This window comes from Medicago truncatula, chromosome 3, assembly GCF_003473485.1.
Source record: "Medicago truncatula cultivar Jemalong A17 chromosome 3, MtrunA17r5.0-ANR, whole genome shotgun sequence".
NCBI classification, from domain to species: Eukaryota; Viridiplantae; Streptophyta; class Magnoliopsida; order Fabales; family Fabaceae; genus Medicago; species Medicago truncatula.
Genome location: NC_053044.1, coordinates 46,366,141 through 46,381,903, shown reverse-complemented (window position 1 = coordinate 46,381,903; position 15,763 = coordinate 46,366,141). Strand labels below are relative to the sequence as shown.

Sequence of the window (15,763 nt, the reverse complement as noted above, 5' to 3'; positions counted from 1 at the left end):
AAAAATAATTTCCTATCATTTTAAAATAAATATATATATTTAGATTAATTTTTTAACTAAAAACTCAACTCATATCGAAAGATGGGATTATCATCTAAATCAAATTCCAGAAATTGCTCAAAAAAAATACATTTCCACCTAGATTCTCCACCAAACAAAAAAGACAGCACTAAAACGATACCTCTTGCATGCGCCACACAAAAAGCATACAAAAATATGGTCGTTTCCCGACCTAGTGGCTTCAAAAGCGGAAAAAAAGCTGTCCAAGTACGACACCAAAACAAACAAATTGCCAAATTGGACTATGAAACAACAGCGATTGAGCAAACAGGTACAATTTTCAAATTTGATCCAGATTGGAACCCCGGTGAAAAAGAATCCAGCATCCTAAATGTAGCAATAGTAACACCAGTAATAGGACAACAGCAGAGAAATCTTAAAAAGAACAAATTACTAAATACTAACAACAATAAATTACATTGAAAATAATACAATTTCTCTGTCTCTTTGATTAATAATTAATTAATTAAAACCGGATTCATCTTCGCCGAATAATCCATTCATTGTCTGTTCTAATCTCCTAATCAAGAAACCATCAAGTTAATTCAATTCATCCTGACAACTCTTCTTGTCCTTCTGAGCCTGAGGGGCATCTTATAAGCTCCAATATGGTAACTACTTCACCCATTTCTGGCCTATTAGATGGTACTTGTGAAGTACATACCAAACCAAGCTTAATCACAGGAATCACTTCCTCTACTGGGAACTTCCCTTGTAGTCTTTCATCAATGCATTCCTCTACCCTCCCTTCATCCAATGCTCCTCTAACCATGTCACAAAGCACAACCACATCATCTTCCATATACTCTACAGGCCTCTTCCCTGTCACAGTCTCCAAAACCAAGACTCCGAACCCATAAACATCGCATTTTTCGGTAATTTTCACTGTTTTGCAGGCAAACTCTGGTGCCATGTAGCCGAGCGCGCTCTGAATTTTGCTGCTCAAGACGTAGCGGTCAAGCATTGGTAGTAATCTCGCTAGGCCGTAATCTCCTACTTTAGGTTCACCGTAGCTATCGATAAGGATGTTGGTTGACTTAATGTTGTAGTGAATAATGTTGGAGTGGTGCAAGTGAGATAAGGCCTTTGCTGTACCGAGAATGACGTTAAACCTCTCGTTCCATGAAAGGAAGCTTTCGCCTGATCCTTCGTGGAGATGCTTGTAAAGGCTACCACGGGAGACAAACTCGTATATGAGAAGTTGTAGTGATGAAGTCCAATAATAGCCTTCGAGTTCAACGAGATTTTGGTGTCTGACTTTTCCTAATTTCTTCACTTCCCTCTCGAAATCTTCTTGAGACTTGACAAGGCTTGACACGGTGAGCTTCTTTATTGCAACTGAACGCCCGTCTCCTAGAACTGTTTGATAGACAGCCCCAAATCCTCCACGCCCAAGCTCGCAATCCTTGTTAAGCAAAGCGTGAGCACCAGAGCTGAAATCAGGTTCACCTGAAAACATGACAAGCTTGCCGGAGTTGGCATCTGTGGTTGGCGAGCGGCTGTACTCATCCCCTGCAGAAAAAGCAAGAGCAGCTGGAGATCGAGATGTGGTGGACCGAACACGGAGGTTGAGAACAGTTATGCCAATGACACCAATAACAATGAAAGCAGCTGCACCAATGGCAATGAGTGCTGAAATGCTGAGGATATTTCTCTTATGAGCCAATGTTGGAGTAGGTGATCCAGGGCCAGAGTCAGGTGAAAAGTTGGTGGGATTCAGAACAATAGGCTTTGGGAGTTTAACAGGGCATTTCTTGTTCACAACAGAGCCACAAATAAATGGATTGCCAGAAACGGACGAAGGTGAAATGGTGTTGAAGAAACCACCAGCCGGTAGTTCACCCTTAAGGTTGTTGTGAGATAAATTAAAGGTTATGAGATTGGGAAGGTTGGACAATTGCTTGGGAAGGTTTCCAGTAAGGTTGTTGAATGACAAGTCCACAGTTTTCAGGTTGGTGAGACTTGCAACTGCTGAAGGTATCGACCCACTCAGCCTGTTCTTCGACAGAATCCTACACAAAATACCAAAAAAGAAAGGAGAGAAATAGAGAAGTGAAACCAGGAGTCAGAACCATAAATAAAAATAAGAGCAAATCAGTTGTTACTGCATGATATTTAAAAATATAATTCAAGACTAAAACAACCATTATATAGTGCCCATTGTGGAATAGAGTAACAATGCATGAAACTGTAATGGCAAAAAATAATAATATTAATGCCAAAGAACTATAACAGATATTTGGTTGGTAATTCGAGTTTCAATCACCATCCATTCACTCAGATGAATTATGGATGTCTTTTGTTCAACCTTTTTGCCTTTTCTTATTGTACGGCATAGAAAAAGTGACAAGTATAATTGAACTAAATGTGGTTATTGCTAATGATGTAATAATACATAAGCAGTTCATACAATGCTTGTTTATACAAAATAATACAAAAACTACATATCAAACTGAATCAATGTCGACACTCTTTCAGTTTTTTTTATCATTTATAGAACACATGGAGAAAAAGAGAGACCGCAATCATACGAGCATATCTACCATGAACAAACATATTGCTTCAGTTAGATGTATCTATCCAAGTAAATAAGGTAAACTAAACACTTTCTAACCAAATATGTAGCAAGCAGATTAGCCATATCCATATCCTTTAAGATTGGAACTTAAACAAAACCAGTTATAGTAATAAGGGGCAGACTTAAATTATCCACAGTCAATATAAGCATAATAGCACATGTTTATAATAAAATGGCAAAACAAAAAAAAAATGGCACATGGAAAAGGAACTTACAAAGTTTTTAATGAAGAACAATTCTCAATTGATATTGGAATTTTCCCGATAAGGAAATTGTTTTCCAAACTCAGTTCTTTCAAGGAAACAGCTCCACCAACTTCCGAAGGTATGCTTCCATTTAGCTTATTATAACTCAAATCAAGACTAGAACACGTTTTCAAATCACCGATTGCAGCCGGAATATGACCTCCAAGAGAGTTATATGATAAATTTAAAACCTGCAAGCTGCTTAAACCAGAAACAGCAGAAGTGATTTCACCAGAAAATGCATTGTGAGATAAATCCAAAACTTGAAGACTCTGAACAGAAGCTTCAGTCAAGGAATACAAAGGGGTTTTCGCCCTACCACTTATTCTGTTTTTAACCACCATAACCTTCTCCAAATCCCACCTGAAAATCCATGATGGAAGATCGCCAGACAATGAATTCTGGCTAACATCCAAGGCCAAGAGGTTTGTACAATTCACCATGGACTCGGGTAGATTACCAGTGAAACCATTTCCTGAAAGATTCAACGTTTTCAATGACCAAATATTTCCTAAACTGTTTGGTACCAAACCAGAAAATCTATTTTGAGAAAGATCCAATGTCTGAAGCCCCTTCATTTCTCCAATCCAGTCCGGAACATCTCCAGAGAAAGCGTTTCCATGCAAACTAAAGTAACCACACAACACCAATTCCTTCAAATCACTAGGTACACTACCAGAGAAAGAATTATCACCAAAATCAATAGACCTCAAAAGCAAACAACTCCCAAAACCATCTGGTATCTTCCCAGAAAAACTATTCCTAGCCAAGCTAATGCTCCGCAAATTCTTCATCGCCTCAACACCTTCTGGAACCTCACCTTCCAACAAATTATCAGACATATCAAGAGACCTAAGTCCGCTCAAACTCCAAATCCCCTTCGGAACATTCCCCGAAAACTGGTTAAAAGACAAATCAATAGTAGCAATAGCTGCACATGAACCTAAACTCGAAGGAACATTCCCAGAAAACCTGTTCCTAGCCAAAGAAACAACTCTCATAGACCCACATTGTCTAAAAAAATCATCAGGCACAACTCCAGAAAGATTATTATTGCTCAAATCAAGAACCCTAAGGTTATCAATAGTAGCAATATTTGCATTTATACTCCCAGTAAGATTATTATTCCCCAAATAAAGCCGACGAAGAAACTGCAACCGTTGCAACCCACGACCAATTCTTCCGGATAAAGAAAACCCATTAAGATTAACCTCCACAACTCTATTAGATCTAGGGTTACATTTCACACCAACCCAACTACCACCACAAGCACTTTCATCATCTTCATTCCAAGATGTTAACTTTCCTTTTGGATCTTTTATATCCGCTTTGAACACAATCAACCCCAAAACGTCGTCGTTTAAAGACGGATTCACAGCTTTCACTGCTGTCACAGTCACCAGAAACAGGAAGAACAAGCATAAAAGATAAACTCTCATAACACTCATTTTGGATGAAGGTATTATTTTGAATAACATTAAACACCCATCTGAAATTGAAGTGAGAAAAACAAAGTAAGAGTGTTAAAGCGTCTAAATTTGGAATGAAAAAGTAGAACCTAGCTTGAAAGTAAGGTTAAATAACAAAAGGGGTAGATTTGAAAATGAGGATAAAAAAATGGGTAAAAGAGGAAAGTGAGAAAGTAGCAGAAAGAGGAAAAGTAACGAAAACGAAGAGAAACAGTGAAGTAGTAAAGTTGAAGAAAATAGCAATAAGTTGAAGAGTGTTGTGTTGTATAAGAAAGGATTTCAAAACGGTTAAAAGAAGAAGGAAAAAAAAACAGAACACAGTGACCGGACGGAGAAGCGAAGCGGTAGCTAGTGACCGGAAAATGGGAAAAGTTAAGAGGTTTTTGCGACGGGGGAGACCGGAAGTTGAACGGTGGCGGTGGTAAGAAAGCAACGTCTCTCTCTCTTTCTCACTCACTGTCTCTCTCTGAAATGCTGTGTACAGGAAATAAATATTCGGTTATTAATAACGGGAAAAAAAATGATCATGGTTGGTAGATGAGGAAATAAATAACAAGTTGTACACGTGGCGTTACGCATGAGGGGTTGGAATCCTACGTGTCAGACAAGTCATTATGGTCTCTTTTCTTTTGACGTGGATGGCTTAGCTGGCATCATTAACACACAATTGACTAGTTTCATTTGGGATTACTGATTTTTGACAGTATTGTTGTCAAGAAAAAATAACAGATATTTTCTATCTGTTGTAAGAGTGTTAAGCAAGAATCAAATTAGGATCTTTTCAAATAATTTTCTATGTGAAATTATTTCATTTGAACATTAATGATACAATGTTTTCGACATTTTTTAGTGATGATAAAGAATTTATAACTTACATAACATAAATTCTTCTCTTCTAAAAGTCAAATTAAATGAAGGAATTGAAATTCATTACCATTTGAATCATCCATTATTACCATATTCTACCATTACCATTTGTTGTAGTGATGGTTACTTGTTTCCACAAGCAGTGGATGGCATGTGATCTTAATTTATAATGTGGAATGGGGTAGGGTTTCCCAAAGTAAATTAGGAAAAGAGTACTTTCAACAGTTTAGAGTGGAAGCTAGTTGGCCCCTGAAAAGGAAAAAGAAAAGCAATAAAGGCAAAGTAGGTGGACATGGTGGGTGGTGCAATAAAAGGAAAGAGAGAAAGATGGTTGAGAGTGAATGCTGTGGAGCAGTGTAAAATTGATACAATCCTTTTCCATATCCCTTCTTGTTCTTGCTAGCAAACTGGACTCAAGGGTCAGGGCCCCCTCTATTAGTTCCATATCCTCCCCGGCAAGCACTGTACTTCTGAATATCCAATTTTTCTGACTTATCTAAAATTTTACTCTTACGTTTTTTTTTTTTGGTAAATAGAGAAAACAAAGAAGGAAAAAAGCAAAAAGAAAACAAAACTATCGCCTTAAGAACTGCACTCTAGATGTATCAGCGAGAAGTAAAGCTTCCAAGTTCGGGAGGGTGTTCTCCAAGCTGCACCATGAAGAATCGTGATTAGCATCATGTTTAGCTAAAAAGTCTGCACACGCATTTGCCTCTCGAAGGGTTGGGTCAGATGCGCATTCCAAGGAAGACTAAGGAGATCATTGATATTTCTAATGATAGTTGCATAAACATGTCAAGCATTAGGAGGAGCTTGAATTAATTTTATAGCATGCAGGGAATTAGAGTAACAAATCACATTTTGGTGCCCTTTATCCCAAGATAACTTCAAACCGTGCATGATCGCAAGTAGTTCCGCATGCAAGTTATTTGAAATGTCAATAAAACCAGAGAAACCACAAAGCCAAGTACAATTCGAATCACGGAGCACACCTCCAAAGCCTGAGCGACCAGGACTCCCAAGACTACTCCCATCAACATTGAGAATTGTAGCTTCCATACGAGAAGGGTACCAAGAGGTCCAGCGTTGTTGACGGCGAGAGAGGCTACTGCTACCCAAGGACGTCGAGAGAGAACTAAGATAGCTCCCAATATTATGTCGCATTTGATGATAGCCAACATGCTCATTAACAAGACACACCGCAGTCCATGCTTTCCAAATACACCTGCCACAAAAAAGTGATAATTAATTTAACCGTATATCATGGATAAATCTTTTTGAAAAATATAAAATAGAATACTCTGTATTTGTAACCAATAAAAGGAATACAAATATAAATGTATATTAGTAACAATTTTTTTCAATTAATCTAATGACTAAAAATTTACTTTAAGATAAATAAATTAGGTATTTGAAATTCGAACTCAATCTCCCACATATATTTAGAAAAATGTATTTACCAAGTCAACTATTTAACAACAAAAGATAAAAATAAAACCATCAATCATTAAAATAAGAACACAAATTGATTTTCTTTGGCCAGAAAGAAAAAAAAGTTTTTCTGTCCTTAAATGCGTGGTATGTCAATGTGTATGGCAGCTTGGTATGCGTTAGGCGTGACGCTATAGCCACGCCAAATTTCTCCAAGAAAATTTTACATGTGAAGAATGTCAATAAAAATAAAATGTTAGGGAAACTTGACAGCTTTTTTTTTTTTTTTGAAGGATGGGAAAGTTGACAGCTTATTTTCTCATAATTTACAATTGTTAAGATTATAAACAGACACGAGCTAATAAAATTTGCACAATTAGTCCCCACGAGCTTAGCTCATTTGCTAAGGGAAAATGCACAATATGTGCAGGGATTGAGGTTCGAACTTCACCTGAAAAGGTGAATTTCTCTAGGCACTAGGCTTATTGACCAAAAAAAAAAAAAATTGCACAATTAAAACTGTTATTTTGAATGAAATAGTTTAGTTTTTAATTTCATTGAGCAATTTTTTTTATATTCTTGTTTTAGCCACACCAAAAAAATTAATCATGAATCCATCCTTGGTGTATATTTGGTTGTTTGGTGATAAAAATTGATTTTGAGTGAATTGATTGTATAAAATTAATTCTAACTAAAAGTGAATTAAATGTAAAAGTATTTTATTTTTGATACATTCTTGTAAAAATAAGTTGAAATATAAAATTGTTTGTAAAGATCAATTCTAGAATAAAAAATTATAAATTATAACTTCAAGTATAATCAATTATGGACACAAGATAAAATTTACTTAAAATACAACCAAACATATGAGAATATGTTCTACACTTTCAAAAATCAATTTATTTTATAATCAAGATATTATGCGAAGTAACCAACGAATGCATCCATGAGTAAAAAAACTTGTTTTTATCACCTATGGTGTAGTCTTCTTTTTCAATAAGACTTTTTTCATTCACAAAGTTCAAACTCAAAACTTTAATTAAAAGATTTGAGTGCGCTTTAAGCAGTAGTTAAAGATTGATACAACGAGCCAACATGATCCTAATTCAGTTGGTGAAGATGATGCATTAAAATATGCAATGCTAATGTTAAACTTCTGGTTCTCCACTTATCCACATTAATGGTGAAATTTTAGCAACTTGATTACTCAGAAAAAAAAAATTATATAAAAATAACTATTAATTTAAATATGTTTATAATTATTGAAATAAGTAATTAATTTCTCTATAAATAACTTAACCAGAACATAAAAAAGAGATTGATAACTTACTTGAAAAAACATAAAATTCTTTTTTTTGGTAAATCAATGTATCATCTACATTTATCCCTCGAGATAATTGAGATATCTATTTAAAAGATTGATATATTCCTATAAATTACTCTCTCCGATCACTATTATAAGCAAAACTTCACTTTTTATATTGAATAATTAATGTATCTAAAAAGTGAAGTTTTGCTTATAATAGCGACTAGATGGAGCATCGGTTAAGAGATGGAACCGTGAACTAAATAATTAAGTTTTTTTAGAGGTAATATTCAACCAAAGTCAATTGGTATCATTTTGTTCAACTTTTTTAAATACTAATTACGTATCCAATTGAACTCATTATAAAAACGTCAACCTCAAAGAAGGGCCAAGTGCTTCTACTCTTGTGAAGATTGATGAGGTTTTATTTTCTTAAACAGATAGATGCAAAGTTAAATATACTGTGACTGTGAGATATATCCAATGACAAGAATCCGGCATGCATTGCGTCCAATATGGATGTGAATATGCGAGATAATAATGAGAAGAAAAGAAACCCGTGAGTTCCATTTACATTGACAGTAACACTAAATATTACTTGTGTCGCCATGTATTTGACTCCTATGTCCTATCCTATCTTCATGCCTTTGGGTTTTATTATGCAATCAAACAGAATAAGACACTCAACTTAATTCTTTATATATTTTCAGAAACTGTGTTCATCTTCGTGTGGAAATTTATATTTCTAGTTTCTAGCAAATATATTTCCAATATTGAATAACGTAATAATTGATGCTACGAAGTTAAACGTGTGTGCAGTAGGACCACATGCATGATTAATCGACACGAAACAACTCACAATTGTTAATGAATTAAGAAGAGTTTTGTGGAACGTGGATGAACATAGAAGTTAAATATCCAATGTACTGCTACTAAGAGGAAAGGATTAAAAAATGTGGTAAGTACGAGGGTTTGGCGGAAGAATTAAATGCGTTGAGGAGGGAGACAATAATTTGAAGAATGTCAATGGAATAAGAGATGGTCATGAAAGGTCCAAGAAGTAAAAGCCAAAACACTGGCAATGTTTGGTCCCCACCGAATTGTGACTTCCAAAAACAAAGTGGTAGAGTAGAGGAGAATCTCACACAGCTTTGGAGTTTGTGTGTGTATTGGTCAATCCTTCCACTTGCAGCCGTAGGCTTTACAGCAATGTAACGCAATTTCTCTTCCATCCGTTCATTTCTCACGCTTCCTATGTTGTTCTTAAAATCCAAAAATGCAAGTAATTTTGGTTTTACAATCCGAACGAACACTCCAAAATTACGGTGTATTCCTTGTTTTTTTTTTTTTTTATTATAAAATCTAAACTACCTCTGCAACTCCTCATGTGCCAAGAATTTAGTGAAAACAAATTCGAATTATATAATTTGAATTGTATCGCCACATAGATCAAGTTTGTTTGAGAGAGATATGACTACTTTAAAAACTATACTAATCATTGTAACCCACCTCCTTGTGTTTCATATCATTATTAGCTATTCTTGTCGAGTCCCCATCGAAAATATGGTTTTTAGGCTATTTGATCGGATCGCTTCAAAACTTCCCCGAAAATCAGAAGAAGAAAAATCAAGGATCAAAACTCTTGTATAAGAGACTTCTTACGGCAGTCTGTCCTTCGAAATCTTAAATATCATTGTTTAGACCAATTTTTAATTTTTCATATTCTAACAAAAATATGAAGAAAAAAAATTGCATTATCTTTATTTGATTTATAGATTTTTTTTATGCTATTTTTTTTATTTGCCTGGGTTTATTTTAGAGAATCGCTATTTCCTACGACAAACTAAACCATGAAATCCACGAATACAAAACATGGGTGGGCACTATTTTTTTAAAATTAAAAAATAAATATAAATTGTTGTTGGACAGAAATCATGGGGGGTGATAGTGTTAATTGTGGTTTTCGTATTTCCATCTTTCCTAGTAGCAAGTGTTTCCCTTTGTTTTATATGATAGCTTTTATAAAAAAAAAAATTACTTCGTTGTCTTTAAATTCAAAGTTAAAAAATATGGCAAAGCTTGGAGCATCCGAGGATTCTAATATGTCTATTCATGCCTCCCCTCTGAAATATCTCTTGTACCTTTTGAAGACGGACGCATCTAGAACTTTCCATCCTATAGAATAGTCTTTGTTGTTGTTTTTTCTCTTTTATTTTGTCTTGTAACAAACAAACAAAAACAAAGTTTTGAGAGGGATTATGATTGTTGCTTATATATAAACATATTTCAGATTAATATAATCCAAAAATTCTTAAAACGTTCATATTATATAATCAGAGCCAGGAGTATTTTCGTAAAACAATAAGGTGCATGAGAAACGCATAGGGTGGAAAAAATAATAACAAAAAATAATAATATTGGGTACGAAACAAACGAGTTCAACATCCCAATTTGATCTAAAATTTTGAGGCATGAGATTTATAGATCCTCTCACTTTTCAACGTTCACTTTTGTAAACAATGTGAATCATCAATTAACCATGCTTCCCTTGACTTGTTAAAAAAAAAACATGCTTCCCTTGAAGCGGGAGTTTTTTTTGTATCCACATTATCAAGAAGGCTTTTGATAAAAATAGTCGATTGAACCATCGACTCCAATACCATTGTTGAGTCGTTAGGAGGAGTCTAGGACATCATCCACGTTAAGTCAAGAGCAACCACACAAAATAGTTGAACACCGCGCTTCAAGTCAAAATCTTAAGACAATGAGTTTATGGATCCTCTAACCTATAAAACGTTCAGCCTCCATTTTTTAAAACAATGCATGTCTTCTCACTCACATGTACTATACAACATCTATAATTTTTTTTTTTGTGTGAACCATGTATCCAACGTGTGCAATTGCATAGACTAATCTCTCTAGTTTTTTGAGCAAATAGAAGACAAATTCTTTCTAAAAGTTTTGACGTTGTTGCATGTCCAAAACTAAATTTTAAATTCAAAACTTTAGTTAAGTTAGATCAGACATGTATCATTTCATTTAAGCATTATTAAGTTAACATCTATAGTATCTACCCACTTCTCTTTTTATTTGTACTGTTTTTATTTTATATTTTTAAATTAAATAAATTTATAAAAAATTATCATGAATATCAATAACCTGCCAAACATATTTGTATAAATAAAATTCTCCATATAAGATTCATATGAATATCGTTCGTGGAAATATAATTCTATAAGATGAAACAAATGCACCGAGATAAAATTTAGTAGGCTTAGTCCCGTGAACATAGTTTAGTTAGTAGGATATTGCATTATTATATGTAGAGGTCGGGGTTCACCTCACTTATTCATTTTATAAGGTGAATTCTAGCCACTAAACTACCTGACAAAAAAAATAAAATTGTAGGCTTGGTCACATGCTTTCAACAGTTGGTCTGACATATTATGATCTTGGCTGAGAAATAAATTTAATAAAAATAACCTTTTATATTAACAAAATATATGTGGAAGTGTTGCATAAAGTGTTGATGTAAGGTATAATATAATACTTTGAAAAATATAGAAATGAAGATTTTGAATCGAGTATGATCGTTGCCAAAAAGCATTGCATTTAATATGAGTACAAAGCTGACACTTCCAACAAAGTGTCGTGGCTTTAAAATAAGACAATACGATGAGAATGATAATGATGAACAAACACAATCATTCGAGTAATCTTTTAGAGTCAAACATATTTGGTGGTTGATGATATGATAATAACTTCATTGAAAAATGTATTTGAGTGGTTAGAAGTATTTTAAAGTATTTTTGGTTTTTTATTTGACGTAAGCATAGTTTTAAAAACCAGCTCGGACCGGCCGGTCGAACCGGTCCGACCGTGAACCGGTGGGTATGCTGGTTCGAGCCTTAAGTCAGATCGGCCATGCAATTGCAATTAAACCGGTAAGACTCGTTAAAAACCGGATAAAACCGGTGACTCGGCCGGTATTCGGTTCAATACGGTTTAATAGTTTTTTAATATAATTTTCAGTCATAATTAGTCATTAACTACATCATTATTCAAGATTAATAGTGATTAATGCAAATTAAATGCGGAGTTCATTAGCTTTAACGGCTTGGACTTCAAATTTGTTTAGAAAATATCAAAATTTTTAAAAAATTGTGATGACAGGAATCAAACCAAACACCTCAAAGTGATTCTCAAAGAAAACTTTACCACTGCGCATCAACTAAACGCTTGCTTGTGTTACAAATGAAGTGTATTGTATATATATATATAAGATATTACATCATCATTCAAGAAAAATACACATCTATTTTCTTTTGTTCAAAAAAATAGTAATAATACATATCTTTTAAAAAATATATATAAATATAAATAGCATCTCTACCTAAAAAAAAATATATATATAAATATCATTTTTTTTTTTATAAAATCTACATATTATATTAATATTAATAGATATGCAAATCAAAATATATTTCTAGTTTTCTCAAAAAAATATATATTTCTTGTCAACGAAATATAGATATACTCTTTTTAAAAAATATAGTTATACAAGCATTAATATACAAATTACATATTTTAATTTTTAAGTGGTCGAGTCATCGGTTCAATCCGATTTAATCTAGTTAAATACTTAAAAAAAGTTAATCCTAAGCCGAGTCATCTAACCGAGTAATACGGTTTAATCCGGTTCAGTCATGCGGTTCAACCAATGACTCAGTGGTTCGACCATTAACCTAATGACCCAGTGCCCCTGCCGAGTCGACAACCGAGCCGAGTTTTAAAACTATGGACGTAAGAACCTTGAAATCATTGGATAATGATGAATTGAAAAAATCTTGCACATATTTTGATGACACGTTTTCCCATAAGGACTTTGTCGGATGTTGGTACAAATGATTTTGTGTCTGTATTGAAAGTATTGCAAATATCTTGGTCAAATGTGTTGATGTCGGCATTTAAAAAAAAAATTTTTGTCAAAGGTTTCAATTGCATATTGAATTCACTTAACAAAGTCGTTGATTGTTGTACGAGAAGAAAGAAGTTTTTTGAAGTTCAAATTATTGAAAAACTTCGCATCTAAAAAGATATGATAAAAACATATTGCTGCATACATAATTATTAGTGACTTTGTCAAGAAATGTTCACAGGGTCCAAATTACAGCTTCATTTTAGGCCACCAAAATCTTAAAAACGGGTCTGGATGTCACGCTTTCGAATGTGATTTTCTTATATTATCGAAATTCATAGTTTTTGTAAAGGTAAAACACATTGCAAAATTATAACAGACAAGAGAGAAATATTTATTAGAAACAATAAATCATAAAACAGTTTAACCACCTCTTGAAAAGACCTTAGATAATTCACCGATATCTAATTTTGTGAATTTTTCTTGCAAATAATATTGACACTTCAACATCAAGTTTGTCACCGCTAGTAGCAAAAATTCATTCAAAAGACAGTCCTTGATTGAAGTTGCTTCCATCGTTATTGTCAACAGAGTTTGGATTGGCACTCCCCATGCCATATTCATCAAGATTTCCCCCAATGTTGTTTTGGCAACGAATCCTCGTATTATCACCATCTCTATGATTTTTGCGTGGTGGAATCCACATGACGCTACTTGTATTGTTATCAAAGCCTTCAAAAATGCCTTGATGAGATAACAAATCAACATCATCGCTTGAATTTGCATGCAGTGATACCTCCACGTTGGTGCCTACATTGTTATCAGAACCTTTGAAATTCCATTGAGGAAGCACAACATCAATACCACCACTGTGATTTGCATGAGGTGATATCTCCATTTTAGTATTTGTGTTGTTATCAAAACCTTTGAAGCTTCCTTGACCTATTGTTTCGACATTCGGAATAAACATCTCAACACCGTCACTTGGATTTTCATGTGATGGTGTCCACATGTTGTGATATGTAATGTTATCAAAACCTTCAAAGTTGCATTGACCTCCATAATTTTGTGTAAAAATCAACGCATCAACATCAACATTGGGATTTTCATGTGATGGTGTCCACATGTTGCTTCCTGTATTTTTATCAAAACTTTCAAAGTTGTTTTGACCTCTAAAACTGAAATGGGGAAACAACGCATCAACATTGCCACTAGAGTTTTCATGTGGTGGAATCCACATGTTACCACTTGTATTAAGTTCAAACCCTCCAAAATTGCCTTGAGGAAGCATGATATCTACACCATCGCCATGACTTACATGTGGCGGTATCTCCATGCTGCTACTTAGAGAAGCATCAAAACCCCCCGAATTTCCTCTAGGGAGCAGAATATCATCAACACTACCATTAAGATATTTATCTGATGTTATCTCCATTCTACTATCAAAATCTTTCAGATTGCCTTGAGAAGATGCCAGATCAACACCACCACCAAAATATGTGTGTGGCCGTATCTCCGTGTTGCTGTAAATATTGTTATAAAAACCTTCAAAATTCTCTTGATTAACCAACATATCACCAACACTGCCACCACCACCAGGATTAAAACCATCACCCATTTGATCAACTTGCTTGGCTAAATCTAATAATGGTTGTTGGTTCAAAACTTCTTTATTTATGTTTATCCTAAAATCTGTCATATTGTCATTGTTTATAGCGCAAGACATCGGTGGTGGCAGAGAGGGAGGTTTATTAAGAGGAAACATCGCCTTTTCAAAATAATCGGTTTTCTTTCTGACGATCTTAATTCTTTCAAGTAAAAAATCAATCAAGTTGTTTTTCATACTAGCATTGAAATCAGAAATAGACTTACCTTCGTTTAAAATTTGATGCACGGAAACTCTCAAAAGTGTCTCTTCGTTATATTTGTTGATCTTGGCAAGGTTAGCGTCAAGCTTTTTTCCTTTTTCCACCACATAAGTCAGTTGGTCAGTCATATTTCTTGATCGTACTGACGTTGGCATATATTCAAACTTATGTATTAGTTTTTTGGCCACATGAGGAGATGGCCACACAGAGGGTCTTGAATCACCTGGACCAAATACAATTGCACATGCTTCAATACCACATAGGGTTTTCACCTGCTCCATTTTAGTGAACAATCCTTCCACTCTGTTCATGTAGCGAATCTTTCTTTGAGTAGCATTTTCAATCAACTTGGATGTGATCTTCCTTTTCCTGATCTCGACCATGACTTTTATGTCGGAATTTCTTCTTCTTCTTGTTTTTGTATCACACCGTTCTCAACATAAAATAAAAGCGGTGTATATAAACCAGATATGTAACCGGAGTATATATTAAAAAAATAGAAAAGAAAAATTAATGATGTTTTAATGCGATAATTCATCTCGTCCATGTTCGTTGAATACACATTATTTTGGTCAAAGTTAAACATTAAATTTACGTGAATAAAAAACTAAAATTAAAAGGTTATTAACTTTTTTCTTTGTTTACTTGAAAATTAAGAAGATAATTTTTTCATTAATAACGGTGACACTAATCTTTAAAAAAAAATGTGATACTAATGTTCGTTTTACAACTATCTCGCGTGAAATTAGAACCATGCCACTTGAGGTTGTTAACCACTTTAATCAATTAATAGTATATAATAAAAAATGGTTTGGTTACGGGCTTTGGCCCTCTTTTGTGCCAAAAAAAAAAAAAAATTTGGTTACGAGGAAGTTTGTGTGGGTTTTAGGCATGGTAATAAAAACCGAACCGGACCGGTCGGTTCAACCGGTTGGATCGAGAACCGGACAAGCATCCGGTCCGGATGACTATAAAAACCGCTCGGTCAAAAAACTGGGGAGTCAACCGGAAAACCGGTGGA

At 34.3% G+C, this 15,763-nt stretch overlaps 2 protein-coding genes across 2 annotated transcripts; both read right to left on the bottom strand.

Annotated features, from left to right (window-relative positions):
* Positions 1–283: 283 nt before the first annotated feature.
* LOC25489825 (probable LRR receptor-like serine/threonine-protein kinase IRK) lies at positions 284–4,862 on the bottom strand. The gene is made up of 2 exons (XM_013606047.3): positions 2,854–4,862; positions 284–2,072 (listed from the first exon to the last, which is right to left on the bottom strand). Exons 1-2 carry the CDS (start codon positions 4,359–4,361, stop codon positions 611–613), a joined length of 2,970 nt encoding a protein of 989 aa, XP_013461501.1. The 5' UTR covers positions 4,362–4,862; the 3' UTR covers positions 284–610.
* Positions 4,863–13,306: 8,444 nt separating this feature from the next.
* Positions 13,307–15,159, bottom strand: LOC120579700 (uncharacterized). The gene has a single exon (XM_039832385.1). It carries the CDS (start codon positions 15,123–15,125, stop codon positions 13,413–13,415), a length of 1,713 nt encoding a protein of 570 aa, XP_039688319.1. The 5' UTR covers positions 15,126–15,159; the 3' UTR covers positions 13,307–13,412.
* Between the last annotated feature and the right edge of the window lie 604 nt (positions 15,160–15,763).

Excerpts from the sequence above, each read along its gene's own strand:
- LOC25489825 (XM_013606047.3), bottom strand. The coding sequence starts at position 4,361 with ATGTTATTCAAAATAATACCTTCATCCAAAATGAGTGTTATGAGAGTT. Across the intron at positions 2,073-2,853 it reads TGTTCTTCATTAAAAACTTT|GATTCTGTCGAAGAACAGGC; the intron begins GTAAGTTCCTTT and ends TATTTTGTGTAG.
- LOC120579700 (XM_039832385.1), bottom strand. The coding sequence starts at position 15,125 with ATGGTCGAGATCAGGAAAAGGAAGATCACATCCAAGTTGATTGAAAAT.